Below are 14,798 nucleotides of genomic sequence, written 5' to 3' on the forward strand. Positions count from 1 at the left end.
TCTTCGTACCCGCTCATCTCTTGTTCAATGCTCTCTCGTACGTTTCAAAATTCAAACGCCTTCTCTCTCTCTCTCTCGCTCTTCACTTTACCACAGAGCAGGAGGACACAACTCAAGTCTCTCAGATTTTAATCAATGGAGGTTTCAGAAGAGCAAAGGCAAAGAGACGAAGCGAATCGATTAGTGTTGTTTGGGGAGAAACGTAAGCCGTCGTTTGATTCTTCAGGAAACTCACAGCGACAACAAGATTTCAGGTTAGCTAAATGTCGAAAGCTCGATGACGGTAACGATGTTCGATTTCAAGAACGGAATCGGAACTACGAATCGGGTACAAGTGTTCCGGAAAAGTTCCGGGTCAGGCTTGAGATCTGTTCCCCTGATTCGTTTTCGGTGACGCCGTTTCAATTGCAAGGGTTTCGTTGCCCTGAAGAGCAAGAGTGTCTTCGTCAATTGCGAGAGATTCTATCTGATGTAAGTTCTTCAACAAAGCTTTGATTTTGTTAAAGTGGAAATTTTTTAAGTCTCCGATTTTTAGGGTTTTTGATATTCGAATTGATTTTTACTTTCAGGCGATTCCTTCACACTACACTCAAAATCAAGATGGAGGAAAAGCTGAGATTTATAAGATGAGAGACTACAGTATGGTCTCTGGATGTCTTAAAAGGTCTAAGAGAGTTGAAGTTGAAGTTATACCTTGGAAGACGTTGGCTGTTGTTGAGAAACTTTCTCAGTCATGCTTCTCTGGGAAATGGCAACCTTGTATACCTGAACATTTTTCGGAGGAGAAGGTTGAAGAACTGATTGAAACCCTGCCGAGGAAATTGGTGAATGCTCTTTTGCCTTTCCAACTTGATGGTCTGAGATTTGGTTTACGGAGAGGTGGCAGGTGTCTTATAGCTGATGAAATGGGGCTTGGAAAGACGCTTCAGGTGATGTATTTGGTATTTGTGAGGAAATTTTGAAGCTTTTTAGTAAGTTTGGTGAAGTAGTTAATCTGAGTGATTAATCTTTGTGTCAGGCCATTGCCATTGCTGGTTGCTTCATAAATGAGGGTTCCATACTTGTTGTCTGTCCAGCTGTTTTGCGTTTCTCGTGGGCAGAAGAATTGGAACGTTGGTTGCCATTTTGTTTGCCTTCTGACGTACATCTCGGTAAAAGTCTCTTCTGAACTGCTATATAGCATTCTCTGTCTCTAATTCTATTTTTCTCCACCGGAGCTCTATAGTGAAAGCTTGATTCAGTTTTTAGAGTTGTGTTTGATGAAACTTTTTGGTTTCAGTTTTTGGTCATCAAAATAATCCTGCCTATTTACCAAGATGGCCAAAAGTTGTGGTTATCTCATACAAGATGCTTCAGCATCTTCGGACGACCATGCTTGAGCGAGAGTGGGCCCTCTTAATAGTAGATGAATCTCATCATCTACGATGCTCGAAAAAGAAGTCAGATACACCTGAGGTATCTAAGACCTCTTGTTCATCACTAATGTCATTTTTAAGCATGCCTTCCTGTGTCCTTTTTTCTATGATTTTCTAGTTGTTTTTAATTACCTTTGATTAACACAGAGATGATTCAGTGACACTTTCTCTAAACTTTAAAGAACATCTTTATATCTGAGTGAAGTTCATAACACTTTCGGTTATGCTTTGCAGATAAAGACAGTCCTTGATGTTGCTGAAAAGGTTAAGCACATAGTTCTGTTATCAGGAACTCCTTCTTTATCGAGGTTGTGGAAATTTAACTCTGTGTCAAATCAGTATCTTCTGTTTATGTCGAATTTGTAATTTATCCGTAAATTTGTTTCCTAGGTGACCACAGGCCCTTTGACATCTTCCATCAGATAAATATGCTATGGCAAGTCTTCTTCAAACTTCGACATAAACTTTTGGATTTGCACTACTTCCCTTTTCTAACACTGATTCTGTCACCAGGCCTGGTTTGCTGGGAAAGGACAAGTATGAGTTTGCGAAAACCTATTGTGAAGTTGGGCTTGTCAGAGGTATCCAAGGGAAAATTTTCCAGGTAAATATGGACTTATGATAGCCTGTTGTGACATCATGATTCTATATTATAACTGCAGAATACTCCTATTGCATGATAAGTGGTTACCCATAGAGGATGTTGCGATCATACTTCATTTTATTTCTTCAGTCGCTTTCTTACTAATATGAACTGCGGTTCCCTTATCTTAGGTTTTATTTTGTTAATGTTGCGAGATGGTAATAAATCTTCTGGTTCGACATTGCAGGATTTTTCAAAGGGTACTCGCTTACTGGAACTAAACATACTGCTAAACCAAACAGTGATGGTAAATCCTCGTTAAAGTATTTCATGTTCCAACTTCACAGTTCAGTTTAACTATGTGTTTATTGTCTGTGCTGTTCGTGAAAGTTTGTGAAAAAATGAGAAGAACAGGCAATGATATCACTGATATGTTATGCTAATTTAAGTTTCTTGTATTGTGTTGTGAGGTGGTGGAGACCTATGTAATATGAAATCCCTTTTTATTTGTTACAGATAAGAAGACTGAAGCAGCATGTGCTAACACAGTTACCCCCAAAACGTAGGCAAATCGTAACCATACTTCTAAAGAAGTCCGATATAGCTTTAGCAATGTCTATTGTCAGCGAGGCTAATAAACAAAAAGATGGTGCTATAGCAGAAACCACAGAGAACTCACATGAACCTAAGCGTATGTGGCGTGTTTTATACCAACCTAGTAATTATGTTGAGTTGTTTTTTATCATTAGTATTCAAGACATTTTGATCTACTGAATCACTGTGGTCCATACAATGTTTTAACACATGCTGCCTTTTTAAGTATAGATCAAAATGCTCGTGGATCAAATGAAGCTGGACATGTAGACGCAGAGAACTCTGAAGGCCCTGAGAGTATGTTTTGACTAAATTCTTTCCATAGGTGTCAAGATATAATTTTTTTTGCATATATTTGCACTCTTTTTCATTTTATCCTTTTGTTGTGCTTTAGCTGACAAAGAGAATCAACTATGTGGGAAACTTTCCTATCAACAACTTGGCATTGCAAAGCTTTCTGCCTTTCGTGAATGGTTATCCCTACATCCACTTCTATCAAGATTGGATTATACCCCAGAAGAAATTGATGGAGACACAAGTTCAACTAAAATGGTCATTTTTGCACATCACCACAAGGTTCTGGATGGAATTCAGGTTAGTATGCTTCAATCTCATCATTAAATCTTTGAAAATTTCAAAACTGTATATCTGTCTGCTAGTTAAACTTGTTATAATAACGATGCAGCTCATGTAACATATTATGAGCTAGTAGTTTTCTGTTAAAATTTCACTTGTGATTATTGATTTTCAGGAATTTATATGTGATAAAGGGATTGGTTTCGTCCGCATTGATGGGATGACATTGCCAAGAGATAGACAATTGGCTGTACAGTCATTTCAGTTTTCTAGTGAGGTATGCACAATATGTCCTATATGTTTATTAACTCTTGAATTGATTGTGCTTGCGAGGATGTGTGGTATTTGACTATGCTATGGCTCTCACTCCAGGTAAAAGTTGCAATTATTGGCGTAGAAGCTGGGGGAGTTGGACTTGATTTTTCAGCAGCACAAAATGTTGTGTTCGTTGAATTGCCTAAAACACCGTCACTGTTGCTTCAGGTATTTTTGATGTACTGCTCTTTTTGTACTCTTAACTTCTTGTTTTCTCGTTCCTAAACCTATTCTGCAAACACGGTAAGGCTGCTAGATGCATAATCAATTGATTACATTTTGAAGGCAGAGGATAGAGCACATAGGCGAGGTCAGACAAGTGCAGTCAATGTATACATCATTTGCGCAAAGGTAAACTTGTTTGCTGCTGCGATATTAGTCACTTGAAGCTATCCATTATACTTGAATTGGATACTATGTAACAGGATACTATGGACGAGACAAATTGGCAAAATCTGAACAAGAAGTTGCACCGTATTTCATCTACTACTGATGGAAAATATGATGGGAAGACCGAAATTGAAGTATCTCCCAAATCTCTGCTCTTTTTCTCAATTCTCAGTAAACTACTGTCCTTGCCTTAGATTTTCACAACACATAGAGGCTTATTCATATGTCATAGGCTTAATTTTATTCACATGACAACCATTAGTTTGTATGATAAAAATTGGTATCTGGGCAGATTGAAAGAGCATATATTTTCAAGCCTGCTGAAGAAAGCAGTGAAAGAGAAGTTCTTGAAGCGCAACCATCAAAAGCTAATACTGTAGTAGCTGATAAGATTGTTGAAAGCTGTGAAGATTTGGGATCTGGGACAGATGTATCAAATACTATTGATCTTAAGGTTTATTTCTTCTTGACTTGTCATTGATCAAACAAATTGGACCTTTATGACCTCTGAATTTATCTTTCGTACACCATGAATTAAGCAAGCCAAATGTCTCTTTGATTATGGAACTCAGATGTGTCACTGATTATGGTACTCAGATATCACTCGTTTTGGCTGAATGGTTTTTTAATTTTTTTTTTGGCCAAAGCAGGACGACCTGATTTCTCATTTGGATATATTAGAAGCGTGTCCTTTTGATGAAAATGGTTCCGGCTCTGAGATGAGGTCTTCTGGAAGCATTTCTTCTACTATGTTAGACCAGGAAAACCAAGAAAATCATCAGCCTGAAATTGTATGAATTTAAAGGTCTATTTTTCTTCTCTAACATGTCCTAAAATTTATATATAATTTTCTTATGATGCAGTTTATTGCTGATGATGGGCTTGTGAAAGAAGATGATTCCAGTTCCATTTATCCACTTGTCGATCCCCTGCGATTTGAGGTAAAGTTTAAAGTCTGCATTGGTTCTTCTTATTTTATCCGTTATTCTTGTTGCCTTTGGACGTTGGTGGTCATGAAATATAGTTATGTCAAGGAGGCCAAATTTGGTGAATCCACTGCATATTTTCAGTCTCGTGTCAGTTCTAAGTTTATCAGATCTAGGCTGTAGTCTGATTCTTACTTCTATTATGAAATTTTATCAAATATCATGATCTTTACTTGTTTGGAGCTGACAACACATATGAATCGGATATTAAATTCTTTTAGGTGAGCCAAAACACTGGAAGAATTCATTTATATTCTTGCATTCCTGGGAAAGATCCACGACCAAGGCCTTGCTTCGAGAACTTCCGACCAGAAGAGATTGAAGCAAGCAATTTAAGTCAGGGTATCAATAAAGAAACAAGTCCTGAATCCAATACGGATGATACGGTTCATGTACTTGCTATTTTAGAATTTCTGAAAGAGTGGAAATCATTACGGCCAATCGAAAAGCGGAAACTACTTGGAAAGCCTTTACAATTACCTCTGTCACTGGAGTTAAGCTACTTGAGTGAAAGTGCTAGCCACAACAGCGAGGTATATCTTCAAGCTAAATTTCTTTTTTCCGAATATATGATTCCAACATAACTATATTGAGAGTTTTCTGCATCAGGGATTGCTCAGGGGAGGGAGCAAAAGACGAAACACACCGTTTTCTGAGATCAGTATTCCTTTACCTGCAAGTGCAGTGTGGAAAAAGGTCAACCTTAGAAGTGGACACCAAAGAAAGGAAAAAGAATACACCCAAGCTTGGAGTATGAGTAACGAACCACTCTGTAAACTCTGTCAAAAGCCCTGCAAGTGAGTGAATACATGGTTTACTTACTGATTGATGGTTTTTGGTCACTGTTTTAATTGAACTTTAAATTCTTTTTTTATTCTAGGGGAAACAACGCCAAGGAGCCTGAGTATTTTGAGGATCTTTTCTGTGATCTTGCATGCTATGAAGATTACCGAATAAGAACAAGCGGCAGATATATTCGCCAGGTTTTTCTTGGTCATCTTTCATTATTTAATGCATATTAGTTTTGATTAGAAGAGTTTCATATCTTTTAACATATAAATTTTAATGCATCACTAAGAGGTGTAAGGTTTCAAATCTCAGGAACTTTTCCAGATAGAACATGGAATTTGCACAAACTGCAAATTAGACTGCCACCAACTCGTCAGACGGTTAAGGCCTTTACCACTGGAAAAACGCCGTAAATACATAAACCAAGTTGCTCCTGAATTGTTTGCCCGGAAGAACTTGTGAGCCATTCAAACCCAATTTTTTGCTTGTATTTCTCTTACAATGTCATATAAGGAGTTTAATCACTGCATTGAACATACAAATTTTTTTTTTGAAATTCAATTTTTTAATTTTCTCCTCTAATGTCAAAGGCTTGAAACCCTGGTCACTGATCCAACCGAGGGAAATGCGTGGCATGCAGATCATATCATTCCAGTGTACCAAGGTGGAGGTAAGTCAGAATCTTTTACACTAGACCACTCAATAAACATATTCATATGGTAACTCAACTAACTGAACAAGTTTTCTCGAAATTTGGATCATGGATAGGCGAGTGTCGGCTAGAGAACATGAGGACACTTTGTGTGGCATGTCATGCCGATGTCACTGCAGCTCAATGCGTGGAACGTAAAGTGATACGGTCCGAAGCCAGAAAACAACTCAAAAACACTTTAAAAGAACTCAGAAACATACCAAAGCAAACAGATCTCTTGGCTGACGACTGCACAAAGGTATTGATTATGAAAACAAATTCAAATGACATGAGGGGACTATTACAATACATGGCAAGACTCGTTGTAGCATTAAACTTTTGTTATGTATGTTTTCAGGAGACTGATTCAGTAACCGATGAAGAGGAAGATGAGCTTTTGGTTGAAGTTCCCGGTAGTTCTTACTCCATAAATCAGAAAATCAATCATGCCTCGTAAAAATACTCATTTTTTTTTTTTACTTGTCAGTAAATGGAACTCTCAGTGACAAAGCAACGGTTCTGTTTGTATGATTGTATCTCTGTAATCACATTTTTGCTTGGAATGAAAGATTAGTTTCTCGGCAGTTTCTTGTCAAGAAAGCAAAGTGGTCAGCCTAATTTTTTTTATGGTAAAAATTTCTTCTACATTGTAGTTTTGTACCTGTTTTAAATTCCATATCTCCGGATTTTTTTGTATCTGTTAACATATACGTAGTATATAATGAGTACATGTTCATATATATTCCTTATGTCCAAAGCGACAAATATATAACATCCAAAAAAGAAGTTAATTATTGAAAATACTCACACTTCATGTTTCTATTTAAATAAATATAAATAAAATTCGTTGTGTAATTAAGAAGCAAAGGATGTTCCAATGGGGCGAAAATCAGATACTAGAAAAACAAAGAGTGGATCCAATGCTATATTACGTTACGTATCAATATCATCATTGTTTTATTACATATAACTGAAATGGTAATTATAGTATTCTAGGCAAAAGATCTTCAAATGCTGATCGATCGCAAATAAAAAATATGTTTTGGTTCCTTTAAAGTTCATGAGGATGGGATCATAATAAAGAGGCCAGTGAAATAATTGTTGATGTTTCCTTTCCTTTAAGACTTACTCTTTCCAATCTGATGTATATACAATTATACATACTTAATACTATTTAGATTCAATCATTCATGGATCTCAAAATGTTTGTAGATTTTGCTCGTCAATTTTACTATATAAACTTATAATGGTAAGTATATTACATTTTAATCATTTATTTATACTGTATATTTATATTTAAGTATTTCGATTTTAGAAAAACATAGGTTGGTAATGTTTCCAACAAACCCTAAGCACAGCTTTTAACAGCAAGATGAGTTTTCTTTGAGTTAGAGGGACACAATAGCCATTATTTTGTGTCTCAAGACTGTTTTCCTTTTTTAACTTGGTTGGAAAGGGTTTACTAACTTTTTGTCTCACTTTTTCTTATATTAATATCTCTTCTTAGATTTGATATTCTCTAGTCGGCACGTAACTCACACAACTTTTTTATATATTATCTCCGACGTTAAGTTTCTCACATTTACAAATGCAGAACCAAAACTATTTCGAAAAATGTAAAAATGTTAATTAAACAATTTTGAATTAATCTCAAATTATTAAATTCATTCAGAAAGCAGTATTTTTGTAAACGATGAACACTGTAGCTTCCTACGATAGCCAAGCTAATTATAGTTACCATTTTTAGCATACAACTAAGTAATCAAATACCCAAGCCATGATATAGTATATTAAAATTGTTTCCTAAGCAAAATGATGATTTTTAAAATTAATTATGATTCTCTTTTGCTGAAAAACAAAAAAGAACAAAAAAAGTTTTGAAACATTAGCTTCCACGTAGAGATATAAATTTGACCTACAAAAAATTGTCATAACGGTGGATCGGTCAGAGTTTTCGAGTTTTAAAAGTATATATATAAAAGATTATGAGTGTAATAATTATAAAACCAGCAAAAAGTAAATAAATAAAGAGAAATATGAAACATGACATATCGAGTAGTAGTAGTGAGAAAGTCTTAAATTTCAACTATAAAAACATCGGGGGAGAGACCACATAAAGAAACCAAATCAAGAAGCCACTTCAAATTTATCTTTCTTCAAACTAATAAGAATATGGTTTCGGTGACATCAGAAGCATCAAGAAGCCGATCAAAGAAGGTATGTGTCATCGGAGCTGGACCGGCGGGGCTAGTCTCCGCAAGGGAGCTAAGAAAAGAAGGGCACAAAGTGGTGGTATTGGAGCAAAACGGCGACGTAGGAGGGCAATGGTTGTATCAACCAAACGTAGAAGAAGAAGATCCATTAGGAAGAAGTAGTGGTTCCATTAATGGTGAACTTAAGGTCCATAGCAGCATTTACTCTTCCTTGAGGCTAACCTCACCGAGAGAGATAATGGGTTATTCGGATTTTCCGTTTGTGGCGAAGAAAGGGAGAGACATGAGGAGGTTTCCAGGGCATAAGGAGCTTTGGTTGTATCTTAAGGACTTTTGTGAAGCTTTTGGGTTAAGAGAGATGATTAGGTTTAATGTTAAGGTTGAGTTTGTAAGGGAAGAAGAAGAAGATGATGATGGTGTAAAGAGGTGGATTGTGAGAAGTAAAGAGAAGTTAAGTGGTAAGGTTTTGGAAGAGATCTTTGATGCTGTTGTTGTCGCTACTGGTCATTACTCCCACCCTAGATTGCCCAATATTAAAGGTATATTATCTATTGAATTCAATAGTTACTAGTTGATCACATTTGTTGATTATTTTACTATTTTTGATCCCTCTATTTTTCATTTGCTATTTATGTAAATATGTATGGTTACTGATTTGTCTTTCATGATTATTTGGTGGCTATAGGAATGGATTCTTGGAAAAGGAAGCAAATCCATAGCCATGTTTACAGGGTGCCTGATCCATTTCGTAATGAGGTGATTGAATATCTCTATATCCTCTTAAATTTGGTGATGGATTATAATGGTTATGAGTTATGACTTATAATGATAGTGATGGTCATGATGGTGATAGGTGGTGGTGGTGGTTGGGAACTCAATGAGTGGACAAGACATATCAATGGAGCTTGTGGAAGTGGCAAAGGAAGTTCATTTAAGTTCCAAGACACTTGATATATCTTCTGGCCTTTCCAAAGTCATTTCCAAACACCCAAACCTTCTTATTCACCCACAGGTTTTCTTCACTTTAATATATATGATATGTGTGTCACTTTAATTTTGATTTAAAAGTTCGAAATCTTTGATTTTCATTTCGTAGATTGAAACTTTAGAGGATGATGGGAGAGTCATTTTTGTGGATGGATCTTGGGTCGTCGCTGATACTATTTTATATTGCACCGGGTAAGATAGAATGGATAAACAAAAGATCTTTAATTTGATTGATTTGGTTAGTGTTAAAAAAAAAAACAATTGTTCTTGAAAGCTGAAGAATAGACTAATTGCTACCTTTTGTTTCCGTTAGAGAAGACAAATAGATAATGATGATTAAGTTTCCTTTGATAGTGTGATTTAACCGTAACTAAGTTAAATTAATTTGTTGTGTGGCTATGTGGGGTATTGTGGTCTTCATCGACATCGTACACTCACTATACATTGCTTCATGTAATAAATAAAAGAAAATTAATTTCAATTTTTTTTGCTATATCAATAATTCCAATTTTAATCAGTAAGATAAAAGCAGGAAATTCAATTAAAAATAATAATGGTTGATCATTGGGATCTGCATGATTTGTTCGTAACTTATATATTAGTCCTAATCCAGTTTGGTCAGAAAAAAAGAAGAAGATATTTGTCCTACTCCTACTAGATACAAATCATTTATATAAATATCAACTTTCTTGTTATTAAACATATCAAAACATTACATATATTCTTAACTAAAATGCGGGACTCATAAAGCCAGATTGAGTGGGATACAAATCTTTTTATACATTGGTCTTCTCAATTCACTACACCTAGTTCTTGGGGACATCATAGACAAAATATAACCAAATTTTTGTCATTTGTTTTGAATTTCTCAAATTGTATAGTACTACTAGTATATATTGTTTACTTTGATAATACTAATAATAATAGTGTTTGGGGGACCAAAAAAACACAGGTACTCGTACAAGTTTCCATTTCTTGAGAGTAAAGGAAGAATAGAAGTTGATGATGATAGAGTTGGTCCACTCTTCGAACATACTTTCCCTCCTTGTCTCTCCCCTTCTCTCTCCTTTGTCGGTATCCCCAGAAAGGTCTCATCTTTCATCTTTTGGTTTTTAGGGACTATACAAATCATTAACATTCACTCTAAGATAAAAAAAAAAAGTTTATTGGTGGTATTTTCTTTTTTTGTTGCAGTTAATAGGATTCCCATTCTTTGAAGCACAAGCAAAATGGATAGCTCAAGTTTTGTCCGGGAAGTCATCTCTTCCTTCTTCTGACCAAATGTTACAATCCGTGGCAGAGTTTTATCGGTCAAGAGATCTTGCTGGAGTCCCTAAACACAACACTCACGACATTGCTGATTTCACGGTAAGTTATACCTAAATCCCTATACAAACAGAATATATTATTTCTCTTATACTCTTGATTTCATGTCCTAGCTAAAGACAGTTTTGTGTTATATGTTTTGAACCTTTTTTCTATAGTATTGCGATAAATACGCGGACTATGTTGGGTTTCCGCATTTGGAAGAATGGAGAAAGCTACTATGTTTGTCTGCTCTCAATAATTCTCAGGAGAATCTTGAGACTTATCGCGATTCTTGGGATGATCATGAACTCTTACAAGAAGCTCTTCAAAGCTCTCATTTTACAAACCTCAATTCTTGAAATACTACTTATTTGTCGTTATGTTAGAAAGAAAAGAGTTTATATATATCCATACATTTTATACATTTGTTTGTTGTTTCTTTCTTTTATCTAGTTTGGTCTGCCTATGTTTCTGGTTGATATTTATATCCATACATTTATACATTTGTTTCATTCAATATGGTCTAGTATTCACAACCATGGTCAATGTGATCTATATTTTTAAAACCATATCAATTTGGTTATAAACATTTTCCTCAAAAATCAGACACCATATGATGAGGAAAAACCAAAGCTTTAACTTAATGTATGAACCAAGAATCAAGGTAATGTAAAAGACTGGTTATGATGGTTCATCTAAGTAGCTTTGAACTTTGTTCGGTACCATCTCTAGTCTAAAAAAACACAGTCATTGGCATTAGAGGAACTAATATTCTAGAAGTTTAGTTTCTCCTATGTAGTCTTCATCTCTAGAACAAGACTTGTTACAAAAAGCATCATCAGTAAGAGTAAGACTCTTAATTCTCCAAAAGAAAAACATGAAGCAAACTATAGCAAGGGATGTAATTACTTCTTTAGTTTGGCTATACTACTTGGTTGATGATCATGTGAGTAAAATTAGCAGCAGGAATTCTAGAGCTTCGTCTTCGCTTTTTCAAAGCTCCCCAATAAACGCCTGTTTTTTCTTCCCCCCAAAAAGTAAAAGCATCTATTGGTTTAGGAGGAGAGCTTTTGCGCTTGTTCTTGAGGAACCTGCAATTCCACTTTAGTTCAGATGCTTCAATTAGCTTTCCTAGTACCTGCATATCCTCATTGGCTTCACATTCTGAAAATGTGCCTATACTCGCGTTATCATCGTCCTGGTCATCTTTGCATTTCGGCTTTCCCTGCCTGGCCCGCCTTCCCCTCTGCTTCCCAAGGACAACGCTAGAGACTGCTGCTCCTTTGTCTGAAGAGTTCCATCTCAGACCTGTCTCGTGCTCCTCTAGCTTCTTCTCTCTTTGCATCTTTGCAACCGAAGAAGAAATCTCGGCGAACCAAAGAAGATTTCTGCCCAAGGAAGTAATATAATCAGTGGCTGACTTTCTAGACATATGTACTATAGCCTCAGCTGCACACACTTCTTGATAATTTCCCTCTCTAACAAGAGATATCTTTCTGCTCTTCTTCCGTTTAATTCTTCCACTCTTTCTCGCAACTACTTTTTGACCCTTACTGGACTTCATTTGTGATTTACAACACCTTTTCTTTCCTAAATTGGTCCCCTTTTCTGCAGATTTTGCCTCAGACAAAGAACTTAAACTCCCTTTCTGCATACTCGTTTGATTGCTTTGAGATTCTGAGCTGGCTTGAGCACTCAAGTGCGGGTCATTGTTTGAGCCTTTGAAAGTTTTGTTGCTTTGACAAAGTTTTACCTTCTTCTTTGACCTTGAGCCTCTCATGAATGACTTAAATCGCTTGTCCAAAAGTAAAGTGCTAGTTGAACATGGTAGAGCTTGAACATTCACTCGCGGCTGATTTGAACTGTGTTTTCCATGAACCGTAACCGATGAACACTCATGTCGTTTCTCGGTTTCAAACTTCTGAACAATGGTTGTTACTTCATCGTCAGATGAAAGGGGAGACATATTCAAGTCAATTACGTTATCTGTTCAAAAGAAGTATCACATCAATTAAACCTTCCATATATCAAGAAAGTGTGACAAAAATGCTTGAGAAAAGAACCAATATGTAAACATATAGTTCCATTTTCTTACCTTCTCGACATTTAACAGATCCTTGCGCTTCATTCATCCCGTTGAAACCTTTTAATGAACTTTCTCCCTCATTCTTTGTATCAGAACCTTCTCTAATCCCATTTGATGTAACTGGACTCAAGAACTGACTGAACACATTATCTGAATGTTCCTCGATCTTGGCCGGTTCATTCAAATCAAGTTGTAGCTTACCCGAATCCAAAGACCTTCTCAGAGATTGCTCTTTCAAAAAGTTTGGAGCATCATGGACTCCTCCATGCATATCATTATACTCAAAAACTGGTACTTCCAGATCCAAGAGCTTCTTCTCAAACTTCTCAACATTGTTATCTACAAGACGCTCAGCTTCCATATGGTAAGGAATGTCTTCTTCATGAGGCAAATACCTAGTTTGATAAGCAGAGATGCTCGAACTCATCCAGTGTGCTCTAGGGATAGGGAAAGCAGGATTTAAGTACAAGGCGTTTTGATGTTGAGTTCCCTCCATTTCCATCATCAATTCCTTCTGCCTTCGGTACAGACGATGAAGCTCATAGATCTACAATGGAAAAAAAGTATCAAACTCTTTAACTTGGAGGAAACAAGAAACACCCCAAGATAACGCATGAAAAAAAGAAAACACACCTGACTTCCAAAGACAGATTCATGTACAAGCATGGTGTGTCTCAACGAATCTTTCACTTGGCTAAGATAAAGATCACCATACAACAAAGAGAGTGTATCATCATCAACATTCAGGTTCACGCCGTAACTATTATTGGTTAAGACCGAATCAGTGTTCTGTGCAGGACACAAACTCCAGCCAGTTCTCGCATCCGTATTGTCACGGTTTGAGAAATAGCACCCCGGGAAAAAGCTGTTCTGCTGCATTTTTTTTCATTCACTTAACACAGTCTTGAGCAAGATCGCTGTACCAAGAAAGAAAGAAAAAAAGAAACAATTTTATCAACTTGCATGAACCAATAATTTTCATAAGGAATCAAAAAATCTGCTTTTTATTCTTATCTATCTATAGTTGCAAATGTGGAGGAAGATGAGCTTGTAGATAAAAGATCTCAAAGACTATTTGTTGACAGAAACATCACAAGTGTTTGAAGGTTAAGATAAAGAAGAAAAAAAAGCTTTCTAAAGCAATAAGAAACGAATAAAAACAAGCCACTGTTAACTAACATCAACGACCTACCTAAGTAAGAAGGAAGCAAAAGATGAAACTTTTGAGTTAGATATCTGCAGAAGAAGAAACCCAGAAACCTTATATAATCAGTAAAGTGACAAGACACAAGAAGAGAGAAAGGATCTACCTTTAGAAAAAGAAAAAAACAAGAACAAAAGAAAGGTTTTTCTGAGATTTTCAGCTCAAAGCTTCTTTCTTTAGTTGAGGAAGATGCTGAGAAAACAGAGAGAATAAAGAAAGAAAGAAAGAAAAAAGATTGTCTTTTTATTTTCTCGGGAAAATGCAAAAAAAGGAGAAAGTGGGATACACCCCCAAAAGAACAGGGGATCTCTCTCTATATGTATCTTTTAATCTTTAATGTTACAAGTGCGTCCGAGAGATCTGCTGGGCCATTATTATCTTTGGACGAAGAAAGAGATTGGATTGCAGGGAATTTGTAGAATTTTCTCAGGAAACAAACAGAAGAAGCGAAACATGGGACTTGGAGGAGAGACAGAGACTTGTGCTGTGCTGTTCTGTGAGAAAAGAAGAAGAAGAAAAATATTATTAGTACTTTTTTCGTCTCTCTCTCATTCTTTCTTCTTCCTCTTTGTCTTTTTCTTACATTTAATGTCTCTCTCTCTCCTCACTTTCCCCCAAGTCCTGAGAGGAAAAAATTATTCTCCTTTTATAATTTTGTACA

General features: G+C 36.1%; 3 protein-coding genes across 8 annotated transcripts; 2 read left to right on the forward strand and 1 right to left on the reverse strand.

Moving 5' to 3' along the window:
• The first annotated feature begins 11 nt into the window (after positions 1-11).
• LOC104709887 (uncharacterized) lies at positions 12-6,923 on the forward strand. 4 transcript variants are annotated; one of them, XM_087463189.1, is made up of 25 exons: positions 12-471; positions 570-929; positions 1,019-1,151; positions 1,280-1,455; positions 1,650-1,723; positions 1,816-1,851; positions 1,929-2,019; positions 2,246-2,305; positions 2,515-2,689; positions 2,824-2,889; positions 2,987-3,186; positions 3,344-3,445; positions 3,541-3,651; positions 3,769-3,834; positions 3,909-4,007; positions 4,166-4,327; positions 4,524-4,664; positions 4,737-4,814; positions 5,081-5,392; positions 5,469-5,656; positions 5,740-5,842; positions 5,961-6,106; positions 6,239-6,318; positions 6,417-6,598; positions 6,698-6,923. In XM_087463189.1, the coding sequence occupies exons 1-25, from the start codon at positions 136-138 to the stop codon at positions 6,794-6,796; spliced, it is 3,576 nt and encodes a 1,191-aa protein (XP_087319315.1). In that variant the 5' UTR covers positions 12-135; the 3' UTR covers positions 6,797-6,923. The 4 variants fall into 4 exon arrangements, 3 of the variants coding, with proteins under 3 accessions (XP_087319315.1, XP_087319314.1, XP_087319316.1); XR_015564547.1 differs by having other exon boundaries at positions 47-471; positions 3,909-4,044; XM_087463188.1 differs by having other exon boundaries at positions 47-471; positions 4,521-4,664.
• A 1,466-nt stretch (positions 6,924-8,389) lies between these two features.
• Positions 8,390-11,364, forward strand: LOC104708320 (flavin-containing monooxygenase FMO GS-OX-like 9). Its single transcript, XM_010424868.2, has 7 exons — positions 8,390-9,091; positions 9,238-9,308; positions 9,406-9,564; positions 9,649-9,731; positions 10,492-10,627; positions 10,734-10,907; positions 11,024-11,364. Exons 1-7 carry the CDS (start codon positions 8,512-8,514, stop codon positions 11,204-11,206), a joined length of 1,386 nt encoding a protein of 461 aa, XP_010423170.1. The 5' UTR covers positions 8,390-8,511; the 3' UTR covers positions 11,207-11,364.
• Positions 11,365-11,576: 212 nt separating this feature from the next.
• Positions 11,577-14,760, reverse strand: LOC104708321 (uncharacterized). Of its 3 annotated transcripts, XM_087462921.1 has the most exons (5): positions 14,244-14,760; positions 14,126-14,169; positions 13,567-13,850; positions 12,943-13,480; positions 11,577-12,833 (listed from the first exon to the last, which is right to left on the reverse strand). In XM_087462921.1, the coding sequence occupies exons 3-5, from the start codon at positions 13,810-13,812 to the stop codon at positions 11,770-11,772; spliced, it is 1,848 nt and encodes a 615-aa protein (XP_087319047.1). In that variant the 5' UTR covers positions 13,813-13,850; positions 14,126-14,169; positions 14,244-14,760; the 3' UTR covers positions 11,577-11,769. The 3 variants fall into 3 exon arrangements, with proteins under 3 accessions (XP_087319047.1, XP_010423172.2, XP_010423171.2); XM_010424870.3 differs by lacking the exon at positions 14,126-14,169 and having other exon boundaries at positions 14,244-14,759; XM_010424869.3 differs by having other exon boundaries at positions 14,126-14,759.
• Positions 14,761-14,798: the final 38 nt, after the last annotated feature.

This window comes from Camelina sativa, chromosome 8 (assembly GCF_030686135.1).
Source record: "Camelina sativa cultivar CO46 ecotype springtype chromosome 8, ASM3068613v1".
Lineage (NCBI taxonomy): Eukaryota > Viridiplantae > Streptophyta > Magnoliopsida > Brassicales > Brassicaceae > Camelina > Camelina sativa.